The 15,347-nt window shown below is 50.5% G+C and overlaps 1 protein-coding gene across 8 annotated transcripts in view; it reads right to left on the bottom strand.

The window, feature by feature from the left end:
- The window catches only part of TDRD12 (tudor domain containing 12), a 3,486,095-nt gene that overhangs the window by 1,009,185 nt on the left and 2,461,563 nt on the right, over window positions 1–15,347 (bottom strand). For all 8 annotated transcript variants that reach the window (XM_085639447.1, XM_085639446.1, XM_085639448.1 and 5 more), the window contains one exon: window positions 15,109–15,313. In XM_085639447.1, coding sequence (XP_085495573.1) covers window positions 15,109–15,313 — 205 coding nt within the window. The remainder of the gene's footprint in view (window positions 1–15,108; window positions 15,314–15,347) is intronic.

Here is a 15,347-nt window from a genome sequence, read left to right as displayed (position 1 = left end):
AGATTCCTTACCTTAGAATTATCCCCAGGCGTCAGACTGGATCTGGAAAGTTTTTTGTCAGCAGTACCCCTGCACGTCGGTAGGTGGCATAGGTCGACTCTGCGTCTGTCATCGGCGTCGTGGTCGCCACGATGACGTCGCAGTAGCTACTTAGACGCCGTCCTCGCGCGCTGACGTCAGTTCCGTACACAACCTCTGCGCCAGGAACGCAGAGCCATGCAAGACACGGACCACTGGTGCACAAAACTTGGGCCCTGAAAGGATGTCCTTAACCCTTGAAATCAGTTCACAGAACGGGAAGGATGGGTGGGGCGGTAGGGAATCTATAACTAACCTATGTTTCTTACAGATATATCGTTACCGAAGGTAAGTGACTTGGTCATCTGAAATAAACAGTTAGTTATAGATTCCTTACCTTAGAATAGACACCCCAGCAATACCAACCTCGGAGGTGGGTCTGTGATCTAAGTTCACACCAGAAAGTCCTGGAAAAGAGAACAGACTAAGAAGCAGTCTCTACGGACTTGGCTGCCCAGGCAGTAGTGCATGGTGAACGTGTGCAGAGATGACCACGTAGCCGCTTGACATATGTCATTTAGGGGGACTCCCCATCCCAAAGCAGTAGTAGGTGCCGTCGCCCTGGTGGAATGGGCGCGCAGCCCCACTGGAGGCTCCTTCTTTGCCAGAGAATAGCAGGCCTTGATGCACAGAACGACGTACCTGGAGATGGTCCATTTTTGCACGCCCGACCTTTCTTAGCGCCCGCATAACCAACAAAGAGCTGGTCATCTACCCGGAATTGCTTGGTGCGATCTAAATAAAAGGAGAGCGCACGTTTTGGATCCAGGCGGTGAAGCGCCTCTTCCTCTTTTGATGGATGCGGAGGCGGAAAGTTGGTTGGCAAAGTGATGGTTTGGCCAATATGAAAAGAAGTGACCACTCTGAAAGAGACATGTTAGCGATAGATTCCTTCGAGAAAGGTAGAGTTCTGAGGATGACCTTGTCCGGATGAACAGCAAGAAAAGGAGGCATGGAAGACAGAGCTTGTAGCTCACTCACCCTGCGCGCAGCAGTGATGGCCACCAGAAAAGTAGTTTTCAGAGTGAGGAGTCTGAGAGGACAGTTATGTAGTGGCTCAAAGGGAGCGCACATCAGAAAAGTAAGAACGAAGTTCAAGTCTCTCTGAGGCATTACGAAGGGAACAGGAGGAAAAAGATGAGTAAGGCCTTTGAGAAATATATTTACAACAGGGGACTTGAAAAGAGAAGGCTTATAAGGAAGCCTGAGGAAGGCTGAAATAGCTGAGAGGTAGCCCTTAAGAGTGCCCAGAGCAGAGCCCTGCTGGGCCAAAAACAGAAGGAACAAGAGAACCTCAGAAAGAGGGGCAGAAATGGGATCCACAGTCTTTGCTGTGCACCATGCCACAAATGTATTTCATCTGCAGGCATATACAGTCTTAGTGGAGAGACGCCTGGCTGCCAAGATTACATCACAGACTTCAGGAGGCAAGGCAAAGGATGTCACTCAATCCAACCGCAAGGAGATGGAGGCTGGACAGGTTGGGGTGGAGGACCGTCCCCTGCTGCTGCGACAGAAGATCCTCCCAAAGAGGCAGTCGCATCGGGAGATCGATGGCCATGTTGAGCAGCTCGGGATACCAGACTCTTCATGCCCAATCCGGAGCCACAAGAATGACTTGGGCCCGGTCGCCCTTGACCTTCTTCAGCACTCTGGGCAGAAGTGGTATAGGCGGAAAGGCGTATAGAAGACTGCAACTCCACTTACGACGAAACGCGTTGCCGAGCGTGTGCAGCCTTGCAAATTCCAACACGCAGAATTGCTGACATTTCGCGTTCTCTTCAGTGGCGAATAGATCTAACCAAGGCTCTCCCCACTGTTGAAAGAGACCTTGCACCACCTCTGAGTGAAGACGCCACTCGTGATCCATCATGCACCGGCGGCGCAGTTCATCCGCCCTGACGTTCAAGGAACGTGCCAGGTGTTGAACCACCAGGGTGATGCCCTGATGTTCCAGCCATGTCCAGAGGCGCAGAGTCTCCTGACAAAGGGTCCACGACTCCACCCCGCCCGGTTTGTTGCAATACCACAAGGCGGTGGTGTTGTCCGTGAACACCTGCACCACACTTCCCCGGACAACGGGAAGGAATGTCTTCAGTGCAAGTCGGATCGCTCTCAGCTCCAAAAGGTTGATATGGAGCAGAGCCTCCGCCGGAGACCAGAGTCCTCTGATCTCCGCCTCCCCCATGTGGCCCCCCCTGTGAGAAGTTGGCCTGATATATGATGTCACTAGTTCTAGTGTACACCTTGTATCAGTCCAAACAACCCTTATGGTGATCGGTTGTAAAGTCAACCTTATAGACCAGCTATCCTAGTGGTAGCATGGACAAGAGCAGTCTTAGGCTAAACTCTGTATGGCATGTGAAGCCAGCTGTCATACCATTTGCAATCCCTTGAATACCAAATGAAAGGACACCACAACAGATATATTATAAAAATAGAATGTATTTATTCTAGTCAAAATACCCTCAGCACTCTTTATGAGATTCGAGGTAAGTACAACACAGTCTTATTTAAGCATACATAAGTCACACAGGTAAGTAATACAGTTAGGCCCTAGGGGCCACGCAAACTATATACTAAGTAAGTGGTATAAGAACCATTGTCACGAACACAGGTTAGGCCTAGGGAATCGCTGGGGCTACACTATCCTATCAGTTGCTAGGCAGTGGGAGGCCCACGGGATTCAGGTGCAGAGTGGAAACACTCAGGCGTAATGCGTTAAAGTAGATCGAAATAGTAGTATTTAGAAATTAAGAGTTTTAGGACACTTCGGAAGGAACTAGGAGTTAGAGACTTGGAAACTAGACACTAGGATAGTCAATACCCTTGTGAGCACCGGAGTACTCAAGTTACCTAGCCCACGGGCTGCGGGAGCATAGTTGTGAACTTGCGTCAGGTTTCGTCGTCGACTCCTATGGATGCCTGAAGAAAAGATGCTGACAGGCAGTCAGTGAAGAGTGTCCGGTGGATTCCAAGGATGGAATCAAGAAGGAGGATACCTGCAAGCAGAGGGGACAAAGTCTAGGTCACCAGCCAGGAGCCGGGAGCCGGGAAGAAACCAGGAAGGAACCAGGCGATGTCGTGAAGATACAGGTGAAGAGGTGAAGCTTGTCGCAGCAGCCACGGGTACCAGGAGGCGTCGAGGATGACCAGAACCAGGAGGCGAGTTGTCCCACGAGGGCTCTTGCTGTCGGCGGCGTCGATGTCGAGTTTGGACACAACAAGCCTTGGCAAGCGCAACCCACGCAGAATGAAGGATTCGCTTCTGCTGCAGACCAGGAAGGCCTGAGGGGCTTCTCTTTCACAGGGAAGCAAGGGCCAGTCTGGAGGAGCCAAACCAGCGGTGGAAAGTTTAAGGTTCGTCGTCACAAAGGCTACTAGCCAACGGGCAAGCAACCGGACAGACGCGTCGAGCAGGAAATGCAGAAGGGCCCCACGCAGAACTCGTGGAGTGTGGAGGGCTGATCTTCGGTGCAGATGGTGCTCGGGGTTGGGGCTTCTCAATCCCCAGAGCACAACTTCGAGGATGCCTCAGAAGCTGCGCTGGAAGCAAGTAGCCAATTTTTCCAGGTAGCCGGTCCCACGTCTCCTCCACGGATCTCAGCTTTGCTGTGGATGTGATTCAGGGTCGGAGAAGTCTGGAAGTCAAGGCGCTGGTCGGGCTCTGCAGTCGGTTCCTCGTAGAACATTGAGCAAAGCAAACGGCAGGTCGCTTGATGGTGCCTGTTTGCACAGGGTGGCCACTCCTTGGCCACAAGGGAGATTCTTCAGTCTTCTTCCGTAGTTGAATGTCGAAGGTCCAGAGTTTCTGTTCAAGATTCAGTTATCAGGATAATCCAAAATCCTAGGGAGTCAGCTCCCACTCTTATACTAATCTGGGGGTCTGGGTTACCTGCTAGGTCCCTCCTATGGGTGGGACCAGGGAGGGGGGTTGTTACACCCCCTTCCCTTTGTCCAGTTTCGCGCCAGGACTGGGGCTGGAGTGCCCCAGCACTGGTTTGAACCGGACTATGCATGGGACACCTTGTGTGCCCCAGGCAGTGTAGTTTCATTCATCCCTCCCTGCCCCAATACACTAAGGCCTGTCTAGGGTGGTGCTAGCACCTCCCAAGGCAGGAAACCTATTGTCCAAGCCTCCCTCGCTGGAACGACTCCCAGCAGCAGGAGGTCAGACTTGTGTCTGTGGCATCAGCATCCATTTTGTGATGCTGGGGCTCTGGTTAACTTTAACCGGGTAGTAGGTCTTCAACATGTCTTCTCCCTCTAGAAGGGAGGAATACTATCCTCATCGCCAGAAATGGGGTGGGGGTAGTATTCCAAAGTGTTAGACACCTTACACGACATGTTTCGATAAAGCCAAACCATAGTTACCATAACCGTTTAAGATTATAAGGCACTTTAAGAGTATATGGTAGGTGATATCATAGAACAGCTATAAGGACATGGTTCCGAAAGCTGCAGACAGGCTCAGCTCATGCTAGAGCACAATCTCACATGTTACCAAGCACTCTGCCTTCAGTATTGTTAAGGCCTGCCATAGGAGTGACTGATAGGTTACCCATGTGTCTGTATATAAGGTAGGTATAGGAATACTACACCTAAGCAAGGGGTGATTACACGACCTTGCCCCAGCTGAGTGATCAGCCAGTTGTGTCATAATGGAAGGCCAGCCAGGGGTGGCATAATACATGCTGCAGCCCCTGGTAGGCCTAGGGTACACCTATGCCCTGGGTACCTAAGGTGCACTGTACAGGGCCCTAGAAGGTGATCCTTACCAATTGGGTTATGTACCTTAAGTACATATTATGAATTTAGAGAGATAACAGCTGGGCTGTGGGTCTGATTAGCAGGCCCACAGCCACATCTAAGTCGAAAACCAGTGAAGCAAAAGCAAAAAGTGGGGGTGAATATAGAAAGCAGACCCTACTCTCCTACACCCCCCATCCCAGGAGGGACACATCCGTCACTACTACGTGCTCCGGTTGGGGTAGGGAGAGGGATCTGCCGCTGACCCAATCGCGGTTCGTGAGCCACCACTGCAACTGCTTTGCAGTGCCCTCCGAGATCAAGACATGGTCGGACAGATTGCCACGATGCTGGGCCCACTGAAACTTCAGGTCCCACTGCAGAGGCCGCATTCACCACCTGGCGTGATGCACCAACAGGATGCAGGAGGCCATCAGCCCCAGAAGCCGCAGCACCAACCTGACCGAAACCCAGGATAGAGGCTAAAAGATGGGAATCAGAGCCTGAATATCCCGGACCCGCTGCTCCGGAGGATAGGCCCGGAACTGCGCCGAATCTAGAACCGCTCCGATGAAGAGGAGCTTCTGAGAGGGTCTCAGGTGTGACTTCGGCACATTGATGGAGAACCCCAGCAAATGCAGGAGGTCGCCGTAGTCTGGAGGTGGGAGACGTCTTGCTGGGGCGAGCCCACCTTCAACAGCCAGTCATCGAGATAGGGGAAGACTGGAACACCCGATCTGCGCAGATGAGCTGCGACCACCGCCATCACTTTCGTGAACACCCGAGGGGCACTGGTGAGGCCGAAGGGGAGCACGGTGAATTGAAAATGCTCCTGACCCACCGTGAACCGTAGATAACGCTGGTGGGCCAGCAGGACGAGGATGTGAAAATAAGCGTCCTGCAAGTCCAACGCTACCATCCAGTCTCCAGCCAGAACCTGAGCTAAGGTGAGCATCTTGAACCGCTCCTTCCGGAGGAAGGCGTTGACGCTCCTGAGGTCCAAGATAGGGCGTAGGCCCCCTTTGCCCTTCTTGGTAACCAGAAAGTAGTGGGAATAGCAACCACGACCTACTTCTGGACCAGGAACGCACTCGACGGCCTCCTTGGCCAAGAGGGCCGTAACTTCCTCCCAGAGAAGATTCAAGTGATCCCCCGACAAGCGGTGGTACTGTGGTGGCATGGGTCGTCTCGAAGGGGAGGGAGTAGACCCTTCGGACGATTTGCAGCACCCACCTGTCCGACGTGATGGAATGCCAGTGGAGCAGGTGATGGCGAACTCTGCCGCCCACTGGCATGGAATGGGCCTGAAAGTTCGGACTAGGAGGGCTTTGAGGCGGATGCTGCCGGGGTGGATGTGGACTGACCGGCATGTTGTCCTCCAGTACCGCCTCGGCGGAATCCAAGTCCGCGTGCAGGTTGGTTCTGCAGCCGGTGGCTAGGCGGACGTGAGGAGGCGCCCCTTCCTTGGCCACGAAAGGGACGAAAAGCGGAAGTTTACGGCCGCGGGGCCGAGAGACCCAAGGACTTGGCCATAGCCCGGGAGTCCTTGAAACGAGCCAGCGCACTATCCGCCTTCTCGCCAAAAAGGCGAGTGCCATCAAAGGGCATATCCATGAGGGTACTCTGGACATCCCCCGAGAAAGACGTGGACCGTAGCCAGGCGTGGCGACGAAGCGCCACCGTGGTCGAAATCGCCCGCCCCAGCGAGTCCGTGGTGTCTAGTCCACACCGTATGGCATGCCGTGCTGCATCTCGCCCATCAGCATGCGCCTGGGCGAGCCGTGACCGGGCCTCCTCCGGACACAGGGGCAGCACGTCCTCCACCGCATCCCACAGAGAGTGGGAATAACGGTCCAAGAGGCAAGCGGTGTAGGAGAGTAGGGTCTGCTTTCTATGTTCACCCCCACTTTTTGCTTTTGCTTTACTGGTTTTCGACTTAGATGTGGCTGTGGGCCTGCTAATCAGACCCACAGCCCTGCTGTTCTCTCTCTAAATTGATACTATGTACTTTAGGTGCATAACCCATTTGGATAGGATCACCTTATTGGCCCCTGTAGAGTGTACCCTAGGTACCCAGGGCATAGGTGTACCCTAGGCCTACCAGGGGCTGCAGCATGTATTATGCCACCCCTGGCCTGGCCTTCCATTTTGACACAACTGGCTGATCACTCAGCTGGGGCAAGGTCGTGTAATCACTCCTTGCTTAGGTGTAGTATTCCTATACCTAACTTACATATAGACACATGTGTACCTATCAGCCACTCCTATGGCAGGCCTTAACAATCCTGGAGGCAGAGTGCTTGGTAACATGTGAGATGGTGCTCTAGCATGAGCTGAGCCTGTCTGCAGCTTTCGGAACCATGTCCTTATAGCCGTTCTATGATATAGCCTACCATATACTCTTAAAGTGCCTTATAATCTTAAACGGTTATGGTAACTATGGTTTGGCTTTATCGAAACATGTCGTGTAAGGTGTCTAACACTGTGGAATAATACCCCCATACCATTTCTGGACATGAGGATATTATTCCCCCCTTCTAGAGGGAAAGACATGTTAAAATCATACTTTACTGTTGGCCTCTGACCAAAGCCTCAGCATCACAAAATGGATGCTGCTGCCACGACACAAGTCTGACCTCCTGCTGCTGGGAGTGATCCCAGCCAGGGAGGCCTGGACAATAGGTTTCCTGCTTGGGGAGGTGCTAGCACCTCCCCAGACAGCCTTTAGTGTATTGGGGCAGGGTGGGCTGAAAGGAATGAGACATGCCTGGGGCACACAAGGTGTTCCTTGCATAGTCCAGTTCAAACCGGCGCTGGGGCACTCCAGCCCCAGCTCTGGCGCGAAACTGGACAAAGGGAAGTGGGTGTAACCACCCCCTCCCAGGTCCCACCCATAAGGCGTGACCTAGCAGGTATCCCAGCCCCCCAGATTAGTATAAGAGTGGGAGTTGGGCCTCAAGACTTTAGATTATCCTGAACCTGCAACTTGAACAGAAACTCTGGACCTTCAACATTCGACAAAAGAAGAAGACTGAAGAATCTCCCTTGTGGCCAAGGAGTGGCTACCCTGTGCAAACAGGCACCATCAAGAGACTACCCTTTGCTTTGCTAAAGTTCTACGAGGGACCGACTGCAGAGCCCGACCAGAGCCTTGACTTCCAGACTTCTCTGACCCTGATCCACATCCACAGCAGAGCTGAAATCCGTGGAGGCGACGAGAGACGTGGGACCGGCTACCTGGGAAAAGTGGCTAGTATCTTCAAGCGCAGCTTCTGAGGCACCCTCGAAGTTGTGCACCGGGGATTGAGAAGCCCCAACCCCAAGCACCATCTGCACCGAAGACCAGCCCCCCACACTCCACGAGTCCTGCGTGGGGCCCTTCTGCATTTTCCTGCTTGCCGCGTCTGTCCGGTTGCTTGCCCGCTGGCTAGTGGCCTTTGTGACGACGCATCCCGTAATCTTCAGCGCTGGTTTGGCTCCTCCAGACTGGCTCCTGCTCCTTTGAAAAAGAGAAGCACCCCAGACCTTCCTGGTCTGCACCAGAAGCAAGTCCTCCGTTCTTCGTGGGTTCCGCTTGCCAAGGCTTGGTGAGTCCTAGTCCAACTTCGACGCCGCCGACAGCAAGAGCCTTCGTGGGACAGCTCGCCTCCTGGTCCTGGTCGTCCTCGACGTTCCCTGGTCCTCGTGGCTGCAGCGACAAGCTTCACTTTCACCTGCAATCTTCACGACATCGCCTGGTTCCTTCCTGGTTCCACGTGGTCACTGGCTAGTGACCTTGACTCTGTCCCTTCTGCTTGCAGGTCTCCTCTCTTCTTGATCCCAGCCTTGGGATCCACCGGACACTCTTCACTGACTGCCTGTCAGCAACTTTCCTTCAGGCATCCAAAGAAGTCCACGACGAAACGCGACGCAAGTTCACACCTATGCACCCGCGGCCTGTGGGCTAGGTAACTTGGGTACTTCGGTGCTCACAAGGGTAGTGACTATCCTAGGGTCTAGTTTCCGAGTCTCGACTCTCTAGCTGCTTTAGAAGTGTCCTTAAACTGTTAATTGTTAACAACTACTATTTCTATCGACTTTTACGCATTACGCATGAGTGTTTCCACTCTGCACCTGAATCCCGTGGGCCTCCCACTTCCTAACCTTTGGTAGTATAGTGTAGCCCCAGCGATTCCCTAGGCCTAGGCCTATCCTATTTTCGTGACAGTGGTCCTTATACCACTTACTTAGTATATGGTTTGCGTGGCCCCTAGGGCCTAACTGTATTACTTACCTGTGTGACTTAATGTATGCATAAATAAGACTGTGTTGTACTTACCTCTAATCTCATAAAGAGTGCTGAGGGTTTGACTAGAATAAATACACTTTATTTTATATATATATATCTGTTGTGGTGTCCTTTCATTTGGTATTCAAGGGATTATATATGGTATCACAGCTGGCTTCACATGCCATTCAGAGTTTAGCCTAAGACTGCTCTTGTCCATGCTACCACTAGGATAGCTGGTCTATAAGGTTGACTTTACAACCAATCACCATAAGGGTATTTGGACTGATATAAGGTGTACACTAGAACTAGTGACATCATACATCAGGCCAACTTCTCACAAGCGGTATTCAAGGACCGCAGACCCAAACTCAGGGAAGAGAACAGCTTCTTTCCGAACTGTTCCAGCCTCTTGGATTCCCGATACGGAGGAGCGGACGGGAAGGAGGATTGGGAAGTTGAGGCCTGGATAACCAGGCTCTCGGGAGTGGGGTGTTGGGACAGAACACTGGGGTCGCCCGGAGCAGGGCGGTGGCGCCGGGCCACGTTCCGATCCACAGGAGGTACTGTGGAGGGCTTGGACCAGGTGCCCTGCAGAACGTCTACGAGTGCCTAATTGAACTGCAGCAGAGGCTCTGTGGAGCTTGCTGACGGTTGAAGCACTTCTGTGAGGACATTAGTCCTCATGGCCACAGCAGGCAACTCCAGCCCAAGGGCATCGGCCGCCTTGCGCAGCACCACTGAAAAAGCTGCACCTTCCTCCGAGGCCACAGTCGGAGGAGAGATGAAACCAGCGTCCGGGGAGGTGTCCAGACCACTGGCATCCCCCAGTTCGTCTGCCCAGTCCTGTGAAAGGTCGGCTTGTCTGGCCATAGGGTCCTCAGACCCCTCCCAGTCGCCCCCGTCATCCGATTCCTGATAAACAGGAGGAATAACCGGAGCCGGGCGGTAGATCAAATGCTCACGCATCGGCGTCGGATGCGGCGTCGAGCGGTGCCGCATCGGCGCCGGGCCCAGACCGGGGCTAAACCAGGGGTGGAACCGGTGGCTCGCGAGGTCGCTCAGTCGAGCCCATGGGGCCCGAAGGCGCGCCGGCAGGCGTCGACGGCAGAGCCAGAACCCTCATGGCCGAGAGGAAGGCGCTGATCTCCGCTGGAGTCGCGTCAGTCCCACGGACCGGTGGGTATGGGGACGGACGCGGCTCCTGCGGCTCCGACAGAGCCGCGGGGGTGGGACCACCCTGACCCTCGACCGAGTCGCGACACCAGCAAGGGGAGTCCGAAGAGCGGTGTCGCCTCATGGACTTCTTCGAGCGCTTCGACTTACCCGAAGACTTCGAGCCCGACGAGCGATGATGGTGACTGCGGCTCCGCGACCGGTCCTTGGACCTCCTCCTGGACCGGGACCGTGAACGGCGCGGAGCCGAGTGGCGAAGCTCGAGAAGCTTACGGGACCACTCCCGCCTAGCCTTCGAGGTCAAGGCCTGACAGTCGAGGCACGACTCCGCATCATGGTCGGGCCCCAGGCAGTAAAGGCACCGGCGATGGTGGTCCGTCACCGACATCAGTCGATGACAGGAGTCACAGGCCTTAAAACCAGGCATCCTACCGGCACCAGAGTCGAGTCGACAGAAGACCAAAAAGAGTCAAAAAAGTTTAGTCAAAAAGTGACTAAGGGGTAAGCTCTTCCCGGATCGGCGCTGTCTGGTGCGGAAAAAAGAAGACCTGACGTCAGCGCGCGAGGGCGGCGTCTAAGTACTCCGACGACGTCATTCCGGCGCACGACGCCGACGACGGACGCGGAGCCGCAGACGACGCCTAGCGACACGCAAGTGGTATTGCTGACGAAAAATCTTTCCGGATCCAGCCTGACGCCTGGGGATATTCTAGGGTTAGGAATCTAACTAACGTGTTTCTTTCAGATTTTGCTTTCAGCTCAATGGATGTACCTCCTTCACAGGAAGTCTGATATATCGTTCCCCGGGCCCCTACCAAGAGTTTCTGGATACGTTAGCTGACACATTAGGACATATTGAAACGTGTTATTAAAATTTTAAGCTACTAGGTGATTTTAATCTTCATCTGGAATGTCGGAATGAGCAAGGAGTGGCAAACGTTCTCAACATAAACACTTCACCGGCTGGTCGCATCCCAAATTCATCAGGCAAGTCAAATTCATGACAGGGTCTGCTCCAACTTTCGTTCCTTAACAGTCTCCCACTCAACAACCCCCCCCCCCCCCCCCCCCCCCCAAGTGTGGTCGGACCATTAGTTAATCCCGTTCAACATCAGTTGAAAAAGCCCTCTCATTTAGCCCATTACCTCATCACAAGTGGGCTAAGATGATAGCCAACCCAGAACTGTCCCGCATAACGCAAGTATCTAGACCTACCACATCTGGAAATACAGCAGACTCCCCCCCCCCCCAAAGCTGTGATGCATGGATTGCCTCCATTAGTATTGAATTAGTGTCGTTAGGAAACACTGTTAACAAACATACTCCGAAAACCTCAGCTCCTTGGTTGGTACTTGCCATTCTTAGCTGAGCTTCATCTCCAATGCAAGCGCATGGAACAGAAATGGAGAAGTGGTTATGACCCAGAAGAACGAATCTGGTTGAAACTAGCCAGGAAATTATACCACCTACAAATTAGTCTGCAAACAAGAAGTATTTCTCAAAAATATTATCAGAGGCCAAACAAAATCCAAAAAAGATCTTTTCAATTGTAAGGTCCTTTACCAACCCAAAAAAGTTAGTCAAGGATATTCACCCCTCACAGACCTTAAGTGATCAGATTTCAATCTTTTTAGAAGAAAAGATTAATAATTTTCAAAAAGAATTCAGCACGTCATCTTCACCTCCACTGGATTTGGATTTACACCCCTTTTATACAGGGCAGTCGTTTCAGGCCTTCAATCGAATCTCCTTGGAACAGTCTCATCAAGCTATCCTCTCATGTACATCTGGGTCCCCATTAGATGTCAGTCCTCCGGCAGTGCTTCATAAGATTGCGGAGATTGCAAATCCAGTTTAATCACATTATTAATTCTTCGCTAGCCACAGCAATTATTCTTCAGGAATGGAAGCTGGCAGTAGTTAAACAACTCCAGAAAAAACAGGTCAGGGATCCTTCCACACTTTCTAATCTCCGTCCTATTTCACTTCTGCCTACCCTTGGTAAGACTACAGAAAGGTTGTCGATAGGCAGTTATCTGCTTTTTTAGAGGAGGCCAGCATTCTTCATCCCCAGCAGTCAGGATTTAGCTCTATATATTCAACAAAATCTGCCCTACTAAAGGTGGTAGATACATCGAAGCTTACTCTAGACATTGGAAAGAATGCAGTACTGATCCTACTGATTTCTGTCTGCGGTATTCGATACAATTTGCCACAATATACTCCTATCTTGAATGAAAAATTGCGGTAAAGCACTCTTTTCTACATAACTGTAGGTAAATGGTTGTCTTAGGTCCTTTCCTTTCTAAAAAATGCCTTATTCCGACGGGCATACCACAAGGCTCTTCCCTTAGCCCTCTTGGCCCCCTTAATATCATTAATCTCATCATTCCAAATCAAAACTACATCCTATGCAGATGATACACAGCTTGTATATTAGTCTTGGATAAGGACTCAACTGAATCTGAACAAAATTTTAACAAATGCTGATCAGAGGTCATTCTGTGGATGTTTTTCAACCACCCTAAAATCAATACTGAGATAATGCCGATAGGCAAAGATAACTTGTTCGATCCAGTCAAATGGTGGCCTGGAGATATTCCAGCACCACCCGATACAGTAAAATGTAGATCTCATCCCAATGGCTGCAAGGAAAACAGTGGCAGTAGCCCATATCTTTTCTAGACTGGATTATTGCAACAGCCTGTATGCCAGGGCAAATAAGCAGGTCTTTAAAAAGTTAGAGATAGTCCAAAATGCGGCTGCTCGACTAGTCTTAAAATTGCTGGTGCGCTCTTCAGCTGGAACAGCCCTACAAACCCTGCACTGGTTGCCAATCTACAATTTTTTTTATCTAAGCTGCTTTTAATCATCTACAGAGCTTTTAGGAAAATAGGACCCTCATACTTGACCGCTATATTTACACTCTTACTGTTGGAACACACAGTTTCTCCTCAGCTAATTTGTTTAAACCTCCCCTGTGTAATCTATAATGGTCTGAATTTTCTGCTCACACCCGCATGGCGCCAAGATGCTCCGGCCGGAGTGACCGTGCACTTTATAAATGCACAAATCAAGGAAATCATTGCAACACAATCATTGAGGAACATACTTGACCACTTACACATGATGCTGAATACCAGAAGTTCAAGAATGGTCAGGAAAAACTTTGTTACACATAGTGGTCTCCTACTAAGAGAGGGAACAATAGTTTTCCCTGAAAGCCTGAGGCAACAAGTTATTGAACTGCCTCACGAAGAATATAGTGGCATTCCATCAACTAAAAGACTATTAGGGATTGAGTGTGGTTTCCGTGTCTCGATGAACGAGTTGAAAGGGAGCTTAAAGCTTGTAAACTGTGCAACTCTGTGCCTCCCAAAATGACATGGCAAATGCTGATTATGTCTGATGTTCCAAGGCAACTCTGGGAGAGAATTGCAGCTGACTCCTTTTGGCCCCTCAATAACAGACATCATCTTATGGTAGTTGTCGATAAGTATTTGAGTTTTCCTCTAGTGGAAGACTTATCAACCACACATGACCGAGTTAATCGAGATACTGGCTGACATTTTCAAAACATGGGGTGTACCTTCCATCCTCAAATCAGACACCAGTCCACCCTTCAATAGCAGATAGTTCAAAGACTTTCTTAATCGCTTGAACATCAAACATCAGAAAAGTACCACCTCTCTGGCTACAGGCAAATGGTGTTATTGAACGATTTAGTAGTACTTTGAAAACGGTATTTCAGCATGCTGCACTGAAAGGCATCAACGTCAAGTCAGCCTTACGGCCAGCCCTCCGTGCCTACCATGTTACTTTTCATTCCATGACAAGAGAAAGTCCTTCCACCTTGTTGTTTAGGAGAGATCTTAGAATGAAGATACCACAATGGACCACCAGTCGGTCAATATACCCTGATGAGATTTGTGTCATTGACACCTCTTGCAAATGCAAAATGAAGGCATAAACTAATGAGCGACGATATGCTCAAAACGCGGTTTTCGAGAAAGGAGACCAAGTTCTCAGTTTGATGTTGAACAGGTAAGGGTTGTGGCGAGCAAAGGACATATGGTAATGTCCCAACAACCCAGAATATCCATCACCAGAGACTTGTCACACTTTAAGCCTTTTCCTCGATGTTCATCAGCTCCAGACCTCACGAGTGAGGCAAGTCCACCTGAGTTCCCAAGTCAAGCATCCAACTCTTCTCCAGAGATGCCAGATGAAGGCGTCCCTCCTTATTCTCGTGCAACTAGATATGAAAGACTGATGCAAGCACTTTGACAACTCATCAAGAACTTATAATGTGTATATATTTGTTTGTTCTTTTTAGTTAACAAAGGGGGAGATGTTCTATCTTGTGTTCATATGTATGACTCTTCTAGTGGCCCTCGGTAGCCTCCTTACAAGTATAACGCAATCTTGTAAATGTGGCTGGGTGCGGTTAATAAAGTTTGCGACGCAGTGCATTCAGTTAACGGTTGCATGCAGAAGAATATAGACATGCAAACCAGACCTCCGTGTGTGGTGTAGTCAGTTACCTGCTCCCAGAGGATGCTACAAGCCAGAGGGAGCTTTGACCATGCAACCCTGAAAGTTAAGTACAGAAGGCGTACTTCGTCCAGCTACTCACAATTCAAAGTAAGTTGAGTCCTAGGACATCAGAATTAAAAGGCATCAACGCCCACGGTTGTACCCAGTAACCCTTATTTGTCATGTGGTCCTCTGAAAGGGGCTGACAAAATGAAAAGGCTTAGATGAGACTAAGTGCAATGATAATTACATTTTAAAAAGGTGTGTCATAAAAGAAATACATGAAAAGAAATTCAACTTACCTTTGGATTCCACTGAATTTCATTATCTATAGGTTTCACTCTACAAACAATAAATTCAATAGCTTGGGGTGGTAAGCTGTGAAAATTGGTTGGTAACCGTAGTAGGTTATGATTTTTGACCTCTCCTTGTCTGCCTTCATCTATGTAGTTTACCATACAGGAAATACAATTGTCCTCTTTCTGGAATGTCTCCAACACTTCAACTCTAGGGTTCAATTAAAAAAAATGTGTTAAAGATA

This window comes from Triturus cristatus, chromosome 12 (assembly GCF_964204655.1).
Source record: "Triturus cristatus chromosome 12, aTriCri1.1, whole genome shotgun sequence".
Lineage (NCBI taxonomy): Eukaryota > Metazoa > Chordata > Amphibia > Caudata > Salamandridae > Triturus > Triturus cristatus.
Note: the sequence above shows the minus strand (reverse complement) of the source record. Positions and strands in the feature narration are given on the sequence as shown.